Source organism: Chiloscyllium plagiosum, unplaced genomic scaffold, assembly GCF_037043375.1.
Source record: "Chiloscyllium plagiosum isolate Xiang-an unplaced genomic scaffold, Cpla_swu_hap1 HiC_scaffold_24, whole genome shotgun sequence".
In the NCBI taxonomy this organism is placed as follows: Eukaryota; Metazoa; Chordata; class Chondrichthyes; order Orectolobiformes; family Hemiscylliidae; genus Chiloscyllium; species Chiloscyllium plagiosum.
Genome location: NW_028270162.1, coordinates 30,690,885 through 30,705,326, shown reverse-complemented (window position 1 = coordinate 30,705,326; position 14,442 = coordinate 30,690,885). Strand labels below are relative to the sequence as shown.

General features: G+C 39.5%; 1 protein-coding gene across 4 annotated transcripts in view; it reads left to right on the top strand.

Moving 5' to 3' along the window:
* LOC122562668 (calcium/calmodulin-dependent protein kinase kinase 2-like) overlaps positions 1–14,442 on the top strand; it is a 98,579-nt gene that overhangs the window by 70,940 nt on the left and 13,197 nt on the right. For 3 of the 4 annotated variants that reach the window (XM_043715710.2, XM_043715706.2, XM_043715708.2), the window contains exons 11-15: positions 4–57; positions 251–324; positions 559–646; positions 2,513–2,641; positions 5,034–5,134. In XM_043715710.2, the coding sequence (XP_043571645.1) occupies positions 4–57; positions 251–324; positions 559–646; positions 2,513–2,641; positions 5,034–5,134 (446 nt within the window). Of the gene's footprint in view, positions 1–3; positions 58–250; positions 325–558; positions 647–2,512; positions 2,642–5,033; positions 5,135–11,276; positions 12,169–14,442 lie in introns of those variants that run through there. The other variant, XM_043715711.2, reaches the window with a different exon arrangement.

Sequence of the window (14,442 nt, the reverse complement as noted above, 5' to 3'; positions counted from 1 at the left end):
TAGGCTTTGGATGTTTGGGCAATGGGCATCACGTTATACTGTTTCGTTTTGGGGCATGTAAGTATAAGAAGTGCTAAATTGCGCTGCATCGTTTAATACAGTAATTTTATTAATGTCACTACTTTTTAACCATAATGCCTTTAATAACTTTTTTAATCTATTGTATTTCTTGATTATTTGACATGTCTACATTTGCAGCTTGTAAAATCTTGAAGGATATAAAACTGATAAAGCTCAATTTTTATGATAGTGCCCCTTCATGGATGATCAGATACTAAATCTGCATTACAAAATTAAGAACCAGCCTGTGGAGTTTCCTGAGCAGTGAGTGGTTGGAAAACTTATACATTTTTTTGCAAGTTTAGATCTGTTTTATTGTGCTTGTGTTTTTTCTGAACTTCATTTATATCTGAATTTTATTTCTTTCTCAGTCAAACTTTTTATTCTTGTTCAGCAATTTGGCTTTTGTGGGGTGAGGGAATGAATAATTGAATGTGGGAAATAATTCTACCTTTTGGGTATGTATATTTAATGCTTATTATTAATTTTGCGAGCTAGGCCAGACCTCTCTGAAGAACTCAAGGATCTCATTATTAAAATGCTAGATAAAAGCCCAGAAACCAGGATTACAGTTTCACAGATCAAGGTAAGACAAAGAACTATTACACCATCAAGCATTCTCATGTTCTTATCACTTTTGTAATGCACACAACACAAAAAGCTGTAATGTAATTGATTCTGTTGACTTCCTTGTGTCTCTGAACTGTAAGCTGTTTAGAGTTCATTCAATATATAAAAATATCATGTTCAAATAATGAAAGCATCGGAACAATATCTCGGTGTAAGTCCACAGTCTTCAGTAGCAAAAGAGGTTAAACTGGGGTGGAGTGGAAGGTCATCAGATGGGGTAGCAAAAGGCAAGATTATCTCTTCAGGATATGACTTTAGGGTTTTCACTTCAATTCATGGAATGTTACCTATCTTGGGGAAATTAATTTTTTTGAAATATTAATTTATTTAATGGGTGCTGAAGTTTCAACATGCCAATTTCAGAATTGTGAAGAATTTAGACAGCTAAAACATTTGATTATTTGACTGCAGTCTTTCAAATATATTCATATATTCACTGTCCCAAAATCAGAAAAACAGTAATGTATCTTCTTGCCAAACACTATCTTGACTATCAATATGTGTTCCAATTTTACTGCCATTGAAAAATACCTTAGCTCTGCTAAATACTTCCCCAGGCAAACTGGCTAATTCTTCTGCCCCACAATGGCCAAAGATTAATGAAACTGCAAGAAAAGAGTAAAAATTAAAAGCCATGCTCCTAATGCTAACAGTTTTCTTCTTTGTAAGTGGATGGTCAGTTGTTAAAATTTAATTAAACACATGTTATAAAATACAGATTAGGCATGAATTTTCATCATTTTCCTTATACAATTACCATGATTTTGATAATGTGCACTTCTGTTCTTACAAATTATTGTTGATTTGGCCTTGATATTGTTAGGACCAATCTGATTAACAGGTTGTCTGTCTGCTGGGTGGGAAAGCCTGTTGCACAAGAATGCACCCATGCAAAGAGCAGGCTAGGAAGCAGTGAGAGATTGGGGGGTATTTGAGTAAAGGGTTTCTCCTGATCAAGAGTAATTGCTGCTGGTTGGGGGAAGGAAGATCATAACAGGATGTTGGTCCTCAAACATGGCAAGTGAACCAGATAAAGTTGTCAGGCCTAGGAAATATTCTTAATTTTCCTGGCCCATGGTGGTACTTCCAAGGTACTTACTTTATAGATTCAGCTGTTTTCTTCAGTTGGATTTCCCAAGACTTAGGAAATGCAAACAATGTTGTAAGTGAAAGACTTATCATAACGGATGCCCAAGGCCTCCTTAAAGTTCTTAGCAGCCACACAGCTTCTATTAAAACCAGAAGGACATGGTTTGAGGCGATTTGGAATCTGGATTTACATTTTAAATATTTCAATTTTCTAATGCCTTTGATAGTTAAAATTATCCCTCTTTCAGAGGAAACTGCCAAAGTGAACAATTGTTTATAAAGTTTCAAGTAGCCAAACTGTTGCTACATCTATATACACTGTAACAATCCCAGTCTGGAAAATTATTGTTCAGAAACTCTAGTTATCCAGAAATCTTTTGAGGACACCCACAAGTGGCCCATTAACATGACCTTTTGACCCTGCAACAAATCAAGAAGTCATTAACTCAGTAAAAGCGCTTTATAATGTTTTATCAGTCCTTATGTTCCAGATAAATATTTATATTTATCAGACTTTTGGTTTCACACACTTATGGTTAGGCATTCTAATGTTACTTATAACACAGAAATTATTTAGTCTCAAACATTCTAGACTGGAGAGATTACTTTGAAATATATTTGCACAAATACCAAATAGCCAGTTATTACTTATCTTTTGTAGTTATTGAAAATTGTAAATAATTCAAATTGTGCAGAAGGAATCTCATTCATGGTTATTTCCTTTAATTTTTAGATACATCCCTGGGTGACAAGACATGGTGCTGAAGCACTTCCTACAGAGGATGAGAATTGTATACTTGTTGAAGTTACTGAAGAGGAGGTTGAGAATTCGGTCAAACATATTCCAAGCCTGGCAACTGTCGTAAGAGACTATTTTGATGAATTTTGATCACCCACTTAAGTAAGCCACTACATCTCCAATGAATATTGCTCAGGAGTGTGTATCATGCATAGTTATAGAGGATCAGCCTTAGTTTACTGCTGTTTATGATGTTGCAGTCACTTGCTGTCTCTTTTGAGTCTTTGGTGCTCTTGGTACAACTGAGTAAGTACGAGAACGAGCAAATGCTCTTCGATTCGGTGTATGGTGCTAAGGCAGCTTTTGGACAGTCTTAAATGTACAATGTGGTAGTAACTGTAATATTCATTGCCAGCTACAAGATTTTATACACTGGGTAAATCTATTTCTAAATCAGCCTCAATGCCAAATATAAACAAACTAACAACTTGGCAAGAACAACCAGAATCCCTAATGATGCAAGTTAATTCATGTCAGCAGCAGACAATAAATACCACATGCACAGAATAAAATTATTCTTCCTGCCCAAATTGTTTTTGTTGGCATGCTTCATTAGAAATTTTAAAATCCGTCATTATTATTTCTGTAGTTTAATAATGTAGCATGTCTCTTTCCATCTCAGTAATTGGTTCACACAACTCTTGTTAGTTTCCACAATTATGTGATGAAATTAGTGGAAAATTTTATATTAAATGGACAAATGGATCACCAATCCCCCAAATTACTACATTAAAGTGAAACTGTTTTTTGTTGTAACTTTGTCCATACATGACTATTGCCTTTGGTCAGAAATATTGCAAACAGCTCTGATAAAGGGATCATATGCAACAGGAGGGTCTGAATTGTGTAAAGAGATGTTTTGATTCATTTAGTTTCAAGTGCAACTTTCTTAAATATATTGTAATGACTCACTCAGTGCGCTGGAAATCAAGTCACATTATTGCGCAAATCTAAAAATTAGAATTTTCAAAGTGCCCAGTTTCTCTATTTCAAGTTTAAACTCTATCCTTATTTAAACTTCCCATAGACACTCAAACAACACCAAGAAGTTAGACAGGACACAAATATCATGCATGGGGAAGGACAAAAAATCAGTCACAATTCTAGTACCAGTTCAGATTACAGATATTGAGAGTTGTTTTCCTTGAGGTTTCTTCTGACTCCTTCCACTTTGCTATTTACAGGATGTTGTGAGTGCACTCGTTCTCAGTACAGTAAAATCCTCATTATTCGAGACCCAAACATCCAGACTTTTTCTGCAACTGGCAATCACAAAGGTGTCTCCGTACTTCACATATTTCTTCCACAATACAAAAATTCGAGATTCAGAAGAGGAAAATCAGAATTTTAACTCCCTGATGACTTTAACACGGCAGAGTGACTGATTTATCCAGATGGGAGTACGTTTCCTCACTTTGAGAACTGGTTGTTTAGTTACCTCTCTCTTCGTGGGTGGCACAGTGGTTAGCACTGCTGCCTCACAGTGCCAGAGACCCAGGTTCAATTCCTGCCTCAGGCGACTGACTGTGTGGAGTTTGCACGTTCTCCCCATGTCTGTGTGGGTTTCCTCCGGGTGCTCCGGTTTCCTCCCACAGTCCAAAGATGTGCAGGTCAGGTGAATTGGCCATGCTAAATTGCCCGTAGTATTAGGTTAGGGGTATGGGTGGATTACGCTTCGGCGGGTCGGTGTGGACTTGTTGGGCCGAAGGTCCTATTTCCACACTGTAATGTAATGTAATGTAATCTAATCTAATCTTTTGATCAAAAACTTGCTGATGATATTTATGAGCAGTCACTGTCACTCATTTTTTAAATGCACATTCATGTTGTGGCAGTGACAGGTCAAGTTCTCCCAACCGCCATTAGTATTTCTCATGTAGCTGGCATCCCCCCTACCCCATGCATGCCAGATACTAGGGAGATTACCATATTTCATTCACCAGATGGAGGATTTGCACTTTCAATGCCACTGAAAGTCTTTTCCTTTCAACATAGGATTTCCAGAAAGAGTGGTTTATAGGTTAATGGTGAGTGAGAACAGCTACTTGATGATTTTGTTTTACTTTTCCACAGAGGAGAGAGAGAAAGAAATTTCTCTTTGCAGGATTCAAGTTCTTCCTGTATTGTCCAAACACACAGCTTGTAGCCACAGAAAGCAGTCAAAAGCTTTACTCTTCTGAACCCACACAACACACCCTCGTGGAAAAACTAATCGAAGGAAGTCTCTATGTAAGATTGCCCTGGACACGCACACGTGATGCTGACATATTTAGCATCCTCACCCACTAGCTAAACAAGACAAGTTTGTAGACAACTTGCAGTGAGTTCCAGTAACTCATTTTTAAACTGCAAAACCTTTACACAGTTTTCTTGGTTTAAAGCATTGGCATTATTTAGTCCACAATCGAATAAAAGTGATCTTTACAATCTTAAAAAATTGACACTTTCTCAACAGATTCTTGTTAAAACAATGCTTCGAAAACGTTCTTTTGGGAACCCTTTTGAGGGAAGTAGGCGAGAGGAACGATCTTTGTCTGCGTCAGGAAACTTTCTTGTGTAAGTAAATACCTGTACTTTTATTTCATTGATATCTTAGCATTTATTAAACTAAGTGCAATTTTCTAAGCTTTGCATGAATGTACATCTTTAGAAATAGTTCAGATAAGCACGTTTTGCTGTACCAAATTGGCAGTTTAAACGATTGTAATTTGTTTACCAAAATTTGTTTTGAACGTCTTGATTTGTATATTTTTAAAACTTAAAGGAAACTTTTTTCTTAACTGAAACTACAAAGTTGTATTTAGTTAGAATGTGAGCCTAACTAACAATGCAGAATTAATTGTTTTTTCATTATTTCCCATGGCTGGTAATTTCAACTCATCAGGAAGTGTATTCTGGATAATTAAGTCCTAAGTTATCAATCAACACTTTTTTATGAAAATATCAAATGGTCTCCCTCTGCACCATGACAGTTCTATGATTCTTTGAAATTCATTCTGCTATTCCTAACAACATATCCTTGATAATATTTTTTTTTTACAGTTTAAAGTCCCTGTAGATTTCTATTTAGCATGAAACCAAATGGAGTTTTTAAACTTGGTAATAGATTTTGTGTGGTATATTGTAGGAAACAATGAGGAGTTCCATAAATGTTCTTCATATTTTACTGTTTTATGTTTATTTCAGTATGTTATGGCACATGTTTCTGAAATGCAAATCTAAAGTCAAATGAGAAGTACAATAGCCTCACTGTGCTTGATTAGTAAATTTTAATATATATGCATTTTTAGTAAAATTATTCACTTTTAACTTAATGAATGAATGAATGACTTATCAGTTTGGTAGGAACTAAAAACACAGTACTGTGGATGTCAAATTCTCAGCAAGTGTGGCACCGTTTTTGAGAGAGAAACAGCAAACGTTTCATCGGTTTGATTTTCATTACTAATTCAATGAGGTTATTTTGAGAAAAGACGTTTATTATTTTAGTTCTTTATTTCTGGGTATTGTTAATGGTTGGAATGATTAGAATACAAGTATAGAGAAATACATGATACTGGAAGTTACCTTTGCACAATTTAATTATAGGATAGTTCCACCTTAAGTGGAATTATGGAAGAGTTTGAAGTTACATCTTGAAGACAAGTTTTGTTTAAATGCAGTGAACCAAAGCTATTCACTTTATACATTAATGATCTGGACGAAGTAACTACAGGCATTGTAGGTACATTTGTAGGTAAAACATAGATGGAGGGACAGGGAGTGTTGAGGAACCGGGGAGGGTGCAGAAGAACTTGGAATGGCTAGGAGAGTGGGCAAAGAAGTGGCAGATGGAATACAATGAGGATGAGGTTATACAATTTGGTAGGAAAAACAGAGACAGAGATTATTTTCTAATTCAGGAATAGCTTCAGTAATTGAAGCAAAAAGAGACTTAGGAATCCCAATTCTGGATTCTCTTAACGGGCAGGTTCAATCGGCAGTTAGGAAGCAAGTGCAATATTAGTCTTCATTTTGAGAGAGCTAGAATACAAGACCAGGGATATACTGCTGAGGCTGTATAAGGTTCTGGTCAGACCATATTTAGAATATTGTGAACAGTCTGGGCCTCGTATCTAAGGAAGGATGTGCTGACAATGGAGACGGTTCAGAGGGGATTTACAAGGATTATCCCAGTAATGAAACATTTGTCTTATGTGGAGTTTTGAGGAGTCTAGGTCTGTACTTAATGGAGTTCAGAAAGATGAGAAACCTGTGGAATACTGAGAGATCTATATGAAGTGGATGCGGAAAAGATGCTTCTAGGAGAGACTAGGATCCAAAGGAACAGCCTCAGAGTGACCCTTTAAAGCTGAGATGAAGAGATATTTCTTCAGTGAGAGGGTGGTTAATTTCATTGCTGCAAAAGGCTGTGGAGGCCAAGTTATTGAGTGTATTTAAGGCAGGGATAGATAGATTATTCATTCATAAAGGGATCAGGGGTTACAGGGAGAAGGCAGGACATGGGGTTGAGAAACATATCAGCCATTGTCAAATGGCAGAGCAGACCTGAGGGGCTGAATGGCCTAATTCTGTTGCTATGTCTTATGGTCTTATGTACAAGATGTCACAGCCTGCTATCTCAGACAAGAGATTATGATTGCCTGATACTTGAGTCCATTAGTTGAGTGAGTTTTATATTATTAAATTGCAAAGTAAATTCCAAGTGAAATGTGATATTCGGACTGTTTGAGTGTTTAAAATGAGACATTCGGTATTCATTCTTGTGCAGCAATCTAGGACTCAAAATTGGGTCTGAAATGATTGTGCTGGATAGCATCTTGGATTTTGTATGCAAGTGCTTAACAACTACTGGTAGCATGTACCGCAAAGGGGTCAAGGTACTAATATGCGACACAATTGTAAAAAGGTGCTGACTTGAAGCCACCATCACCATTTTGCAACTCCACAACACTCTGTAATAATCTTATGTAGCAGAATATGATGCTAAATGGCTTCAAGAATCCCTCATGTACTATTTAAAAATGTTATTAAGTATTTACAAGTTAGTTGCTAGACTATTTCTTCTGGCGGCTCGTGCATAGATATGCATTTTTGAAGGTTTTGCACATTTGGCGAAAGTTTGATTAAGTACAATGCAGGTATTGATCTAGCTAGTTTTGCAGTATTTTTGTATCTTTTAAAATATTATACTGCAAACCAATGCTTCCAAACCTGGCTGGAGGAGTACAGCTTCCTGTGGGAATTGAACATGATTGAAAGAATGGAAAGAGAACCTGCAAAGCAGCATAAGTTGGCAGAAGGGGAGGCAGAAGAGCACGGCACTTACCAGGAAATCACATCCACAGAAAGTCTTCATGCACCAGATCTTTTACCTCAACTTCAGTGACAATCAATGCTTGCAATTTTTTTAAATCCAAAGAAGCTCAAGTTTGAAATCTGTTAAATGGTATAGTCACAGCTTCAGGTACAACAGTAGGCCCAAAAAGGAAAAGCCAACATTTACCTGTGTTTATTGCCTCACACTCATAAGGCCATCACTCGGTCTAATGCTGTAAGATGTAATGGCATATGGTCAGCCTGCAAGCCTCAAGATCACATACAAGGCTATTGAAGGGTTCACACCCAGTCCAGCCTGTCAAATTACTAATGCTTCCTGCCAAATGCATATTCTAATTCTTGGTGAGGAAGAATAATAAATGTTGCCTATTTGCCAAGAAAGCCAAAGAAGTAAAAGGGGTTGTTAAAAAGCACTGTAGCTGCAGAAACACTTACAGTAATAAAAGCAATAAAAATGGGGGGGGAGGTGCTTGTTAAATATTTTGACCAATATCCTACATAAGGGGCAGTCTGAGAAACATTTGTCCATAGAATTTGTGGATATTAATTCTGTTTGGGACAATGTTAATTGTACAAAAGGTATTACAGAGAAAAGATTACAAATTAACCTTGCTAGTGTGAAGGAAAGTTTGGAAGGAAACGATTACTGAGATACAAGTCACCAGTTGTCAGGTTATTTTGCAAAGAGAAATGCTCATCTTAACCTATTAGACAACCATGAAGAGGCCTGACTTGTGTTAAAAGAACATGGAAAATTAATTGCTTATGAATATTTCTAATTAACCTGATCAGACATGTAATGACAAACCTTTGAATGGTTGGGGCTTGAAACTACACCTTAAGAGGTTTGGAGGAAGGGATACTACCACCGTGTCACAAGACCTCGGTGTTAATTTGTTTGTGCACTTAAAACAAAATTAAAGAAACATAGCAATCTGCCAATATAACAAGTGATTAGGGTTAGAAAGGAAACAGATGATGTTAATTGATTATGTCTACAAGGAGAAGGGCTCTTGTACAATGGTAACGTCCCTACCTCTAGTCGAGAAGACCTGGGTTCAAGTCCCACCTATCTCAGGTGTGTAATAACATTTCTGAACAGTTTGATTACAAAACATCTATCTTTGGGGGAATGGATGGGACTGAGAGAGATGACTGTTCAACTTGTACAGTCGATAAATTCTGTGCCAATAAAGTCTGTGAACAGAATTTTCTATTTTGAAGTTAAAGTACAGTGTTCGATGGCACCATATCTGCCAGTGTTCAGGGCAAGTTATCTTGCATGAATAAATACTTGTCAGCTCATTATGTATGCAGGTGAAGTGTTCCACAAATTACTTGAAGAATCATGTAGTGAACAACCTGGAAGTTCTCGCCATTGACAGGACCTTCCAGGGTAAAATGTTCTGGCATCATATTTTAAGACCAATTGGATGCCACTTCAGATGCTGTAAGCCAGGAATTTCTCTTCAGCCTCTGGTGGTTGCGCCCTGAAAGCCAGCTAAGAAAGCTCAAAGGGCTCCCTGGTTTACTGATGCCTCTATCCAGAAGGTACTGAATGGAGTGTCCAAAAGAGAAGACATCCTCATCCCAGGGGTTGGCACCAGGAGGCCATCCCGTCAGACTACCTTGCCTGCACAGAAATCCCAGTGTGGGATCAGTGCTATTGGTCCTTAGAAAAAGAATGACAAGTGCAGGGAAAAAAAAGTTCATGATCCCTTGCATGCTACAGTGGTAAATGGTACCACCTTCTGCTGCCTCTCACTTATAGGGCCATCATTTGGTCTAACGCTGTAAGATCTATGTGTTGTAACATACAGTCAGTCTACAAGCCTCAACATCATGTACAAGTGTATTTAAGGGCTCACACCCCATCCAGCCCCTCAAAATGCAAATGCTTCATGCCTGATGCAGGTCTGTCTTGCTCACTGGGGAGGGCTTGCCATCTCATATGGTTATGTGTGCTCACAAACCACTCCAGTACCCATTTCCATCAGGAACCATCCTCCACATTGAAAAACTGGTCAGTAGCCAGGGTGAGAAGATCAAGCCCAGCAGGAGGTGCTAGATACCAAGCTATTCACAACCTCTGAGGAAAGGTTGAGGAATACTGAGATCATTCCTGCAGTGACACAGACACACCAACAGGCCAGCAACATAGTAAGTAACGTGGTGCCCTGCTCTGCTTGGATGAGCTCAAAGGTGCGCACATTGTTTTGCATAAACTTTACCAATTTAATCCTTCTCTTCTATAGCCACTGATGGTATTCAGGACACCACAAGGTAAGAGGCCACAGCAACAGCCTCAAGTCACTAATCCCCTCTAAACAGGCAATCTGTGAAACTTCTGTCGATACACCAGCAGGGGCTTCACTTGTACTCTCCACCAGCAGAGAGACAGTCACCTTGGGTGGTACACTGGCTCATGTAGACTCAAGGGCACAATCTGTTAGCACTGACATCTCTCTGCGGCTGATGGAAAAAGAAATACTTGAGGTCTCAGGCACTCTGAGAACAGTGTCAGATTTGATACCTGTTTAGATATATGCAGAACAGGTGCCTCTGTCCTTTGCCACAGCTGACATACTCGACTTGCTGATAGAGGCCAAGGAACTTCAGGGAGGTGTGCCAGAGGTCCTCGGTAGGCTGGATTGAACAATAGAGGAGTTTATTCACAATTTCAGTATTGCAAAGGTCCAGCATGCAAGTGCCGTGATGAGGGTGTCAGCCTCCTGGGAGACCCAGGTCCAGCAGTATGCTCAGTAATATCCAGATTTATGTTTGGACCTGCACCCTTTGCCCCATGCATACTCAACATCAATGCAAACCAACAAAGGAGGTGAGGCACTTCAATCCTCTCCACATGCCCCATCTCAAGGAGCTAATCTGTTGCATGCAAGCATCTACAAAGGAGGAGAAACAGTAGACAAGATACTCTAGATGTACCCTGTCCCTCTCCCAGCTTCTCATCCCATTGCTTTCAACAGCTGAAGCTGAGAAGGATGCACTGATATATGTGCAGGAGACTCTCATCAGGCCAGTGTCCTCCATGCCAAAAGCCTCTATGATATCTGCCTAAATCTTTGTAGTCATCACATAGTCGATACCATTACGCAGATTCTTCCACCCCAGCTGTAGAATTTGGACCTGAACCTTGATTATAGTGCAAGTGTGAGGAGGAGGTGGGGGTGGGAATAAGAGTATTCAATTATTCTATACATTGTGCATTTTTGTAAATATGCCCTGTTCTAATGTCTGCTGTATTTTTACTGTCCCAACGGACTGGTTAAAGTTTTCTGATGTGATACCTCTCTCGAAGTCAGTGAAGCGTGTAACTGGAGATATCCTCTTCCATCAGGGGATCACATAATTTCAGATTTGCAGCTGAAGAGCTTCAGATGAATCTCAGGGATGCCTAAGGTCATGAGTAGCAGAGGCACCAAGGTCTGGGATGTCGAATGGGTAAATGTCACACATGCATATTACGGGAGTTATGGCAGAATCTGTCCTGTTCGACTGGCTCCAAGAGTGAGAGGTCTATCCTATGTCTAACAATTTCAAAGGCATGCCACAACGTTAAGGTTATAAGGTGGGAAATGGACAAATGAATGTCAAATTACTGACATTGCAAAGCACAACCTTGGGAACAAATCACAATTCTCAGCTGTCAGTGGAGGAAGTTTTATAAGAAAAAATGCTGAGTCTTTGGAAGAGTAGAATGAAGGTTTGTTGCATTCTGCAGTACTTCAAGGATAATGTGGGTTGAAGGCAAATAGAGACCCCTCTCAGGATATGGGATAACTCAGTAGTTCTCATCAGGGAATGAACTTCTTGGTGTGACTGATTTCTGATACAAGGTCCATTTTAGCAGTAACATTCAGGAATATGAAGTAATAGAAGTGCTCGCTATCACAGCTGAATTAGCACTAATGTTGGGCCAGGGCAATATTTGCAAATGCACTGAAACAAAGGTGAGGACAAAAGTCAGCATTTGTTGCTTAGGTCAATCACATAGCAGAACAATTCAATCCTTAAGGAATATGGAATACAGTCTTTGTACTGAATAGTGTCAGAAATTAGGATGAAACTGTTATGTTGTATATTTTAAGATATTTGTGTTCTGTCTAAATTGTTTTTGTTTTCTGTTGGTTTTATTGTTTTTGTAATACACTTCAGTTCTGTTGTTAAAGAAACTGCAGCCTCACTTGACTATACTGGTGATTGAAAATAAAGAAATTTATCAAACCAGATCTGTTTTGTCCAATAGTAGCATCAGCTGGGATTGAAACACTAGCAAAACAGACTTACTCGAGGTGGTGTCACAGAGGTGTACAGTTAGGATGGAGTTGCTGTGGGAGTCTTTGACATTTCCTCTGACTCTCAATTCTATTAAATCTAATGCATCAATTGAAACAGGGGCAAGGAAACCTCTTGCTGATTGCCAACACCAGCTCTTTTCAGCTGATGAATTAGTACTCCTCTATGTTTATTACCACATGGAGGAGTTCCTGAGGGTGGTAAGGGCACAAAATGTGTTCTGGATGGGGGAGCTTCAGTCTATCACGAGATGGACATGAAGTCCTGTCTTGACATTGAGCATACCATTCATTGCTTTAGAATAGATCTAGCAACTCAAACTTGGAATCCATGAGCATATGAGTTATCAGCAGCAGAATTTCATTCAACCATAATCTGCAGTCTCATGGCTCAGCATATCCCCTGCTCTAACATTACTATCACACCAGAGGATCAACCCTGAATCATTGAAAAGTGCAGAAGACCATTTTAGGAGCATACCTAAAAATGAGTGAAATTATAATACAGGACTACTTAAATGCCAAACAGTAGAAGCAGCAGGTAATAAACAAGGCTAAATGATTCCATAACCACTGGATCAGATCTAAGTTCTGCAGTTGTGTCACGTCCAGTCAGGAATGCTGGTGGACAATTAGAGTCATAACGATGTACAGTACACAAACCGATCCTTTGGTCTAACTCATCCATCCTGACCAGATATCCTAACCTAATCTAATTCCATTTTACCAGCACTTGGCCCATATCCTTCCAAGCCCTTCCTATTCATGTACCCAACCAGATGCCTTTTAAATGTTGCAATTATACCAGCCTCCACCACTTCCTCTGGCAGCTCATTCCATAAATGCACCACCCTCTGCGTGAAAAAGGTGCCCCTTTGGTCCCTTTTATATCTATCCCCTCTCACTCTAAACCTATTCCTCTAGTTCTGGACACACCTACCCCAGGGAAAAGACTTTGTCTATTTACCCTATCTGTGCCCCTCATGATCTTATAAACCTCTATAAGGTCACCTCTCAGCCTCCGACGCCCCAGGAAAAACAGCCTCAGCCTCTCCCTATAGCCGAAATCCTCAAACCCTGGCAACTTCTTTGTAAATCTTTAACTATCAGAAGGTGAGGACCGCACAAATATCCCCATTCTCAAGAACATTAGTTAAAAAAAAAGGCTCAGCCATTGGCATCAATCTTCAGCCATAATTGTTTGAATGGATTATTCATCCTGTTCTCAAATCAATTCAATTTACTCCATGTTGATGCCAAGAAATGGCTGAATGCAATGGATACAGCAAGTGCTATAAACCTTGACAACATTCCAACAATAGTAGGAATGCTGGACCAACTTCCCTTGAACTCGGATTTCACCAGTTTCCTCATTCCCCTCCCCCCAGCCTGTCTCAGTCAAATCCATCAAATTCAGCACCGCCTTCCTAACCTGCAATCTTCTTCCCGACCTCTCCGCCCCCACCCCAGTCTGACCTATCACCCTCACCTTGACCTCTTTCCACCTATCACATTTCCAACGCCCCTCCCCCAAGTCCCTCCTCCCTATCTTTTATCTTAGCCTGCTGGACCAACTTCCCTCATTCCTGAAGAAGGGCTAATGCCCGAAACGTCGATTCTCCTGTTCCCTAGATGCTGCCTGACCTGCTGCGCTTTTCCAGCAACACATTTCCATCTCTGATCTCCAGCATCTGCAGACCTCACTTTCTCCTTCCAACAATAGTACTAAAGACTTGTGCTCCAGGAATAGTCAAGATGTTCAAGTCCAGCTGCAGCACTGGAATCTATCCAACAATGTAGAAAATTTCCATGCTGTGCTCTATCCACAAAAAGTCAAAGAAATGCAAATTGGCTAGTTACTACCCTAGCAATCTACTCACAACCATCGGTATAGTGTGGAAGGGGGTTAGTGGCAGTGCTGCCAGGCAGTACTTGTACAAGGATAACCTGCTCACTGCAGTTAGTATGGTTTTCCCCATTATCGCTGTCCCCATTCCCTCAGTTATCAAGCCGATATCCAGACTAGTCTGCCCACAGTCTCAATGATCCTCCAGACAGCCCCAAAACCTCTCATTGATTCAGTAGAATCTACACTCACAAGCAACCATGGCCTATCCACTGGCTGGACTTTGCAAGATTGTCTCAACTGACTGTAGTCCATTTCCTTGGACTGGCTATGCTAGATAACCCAATTCGCCAACCCACAAG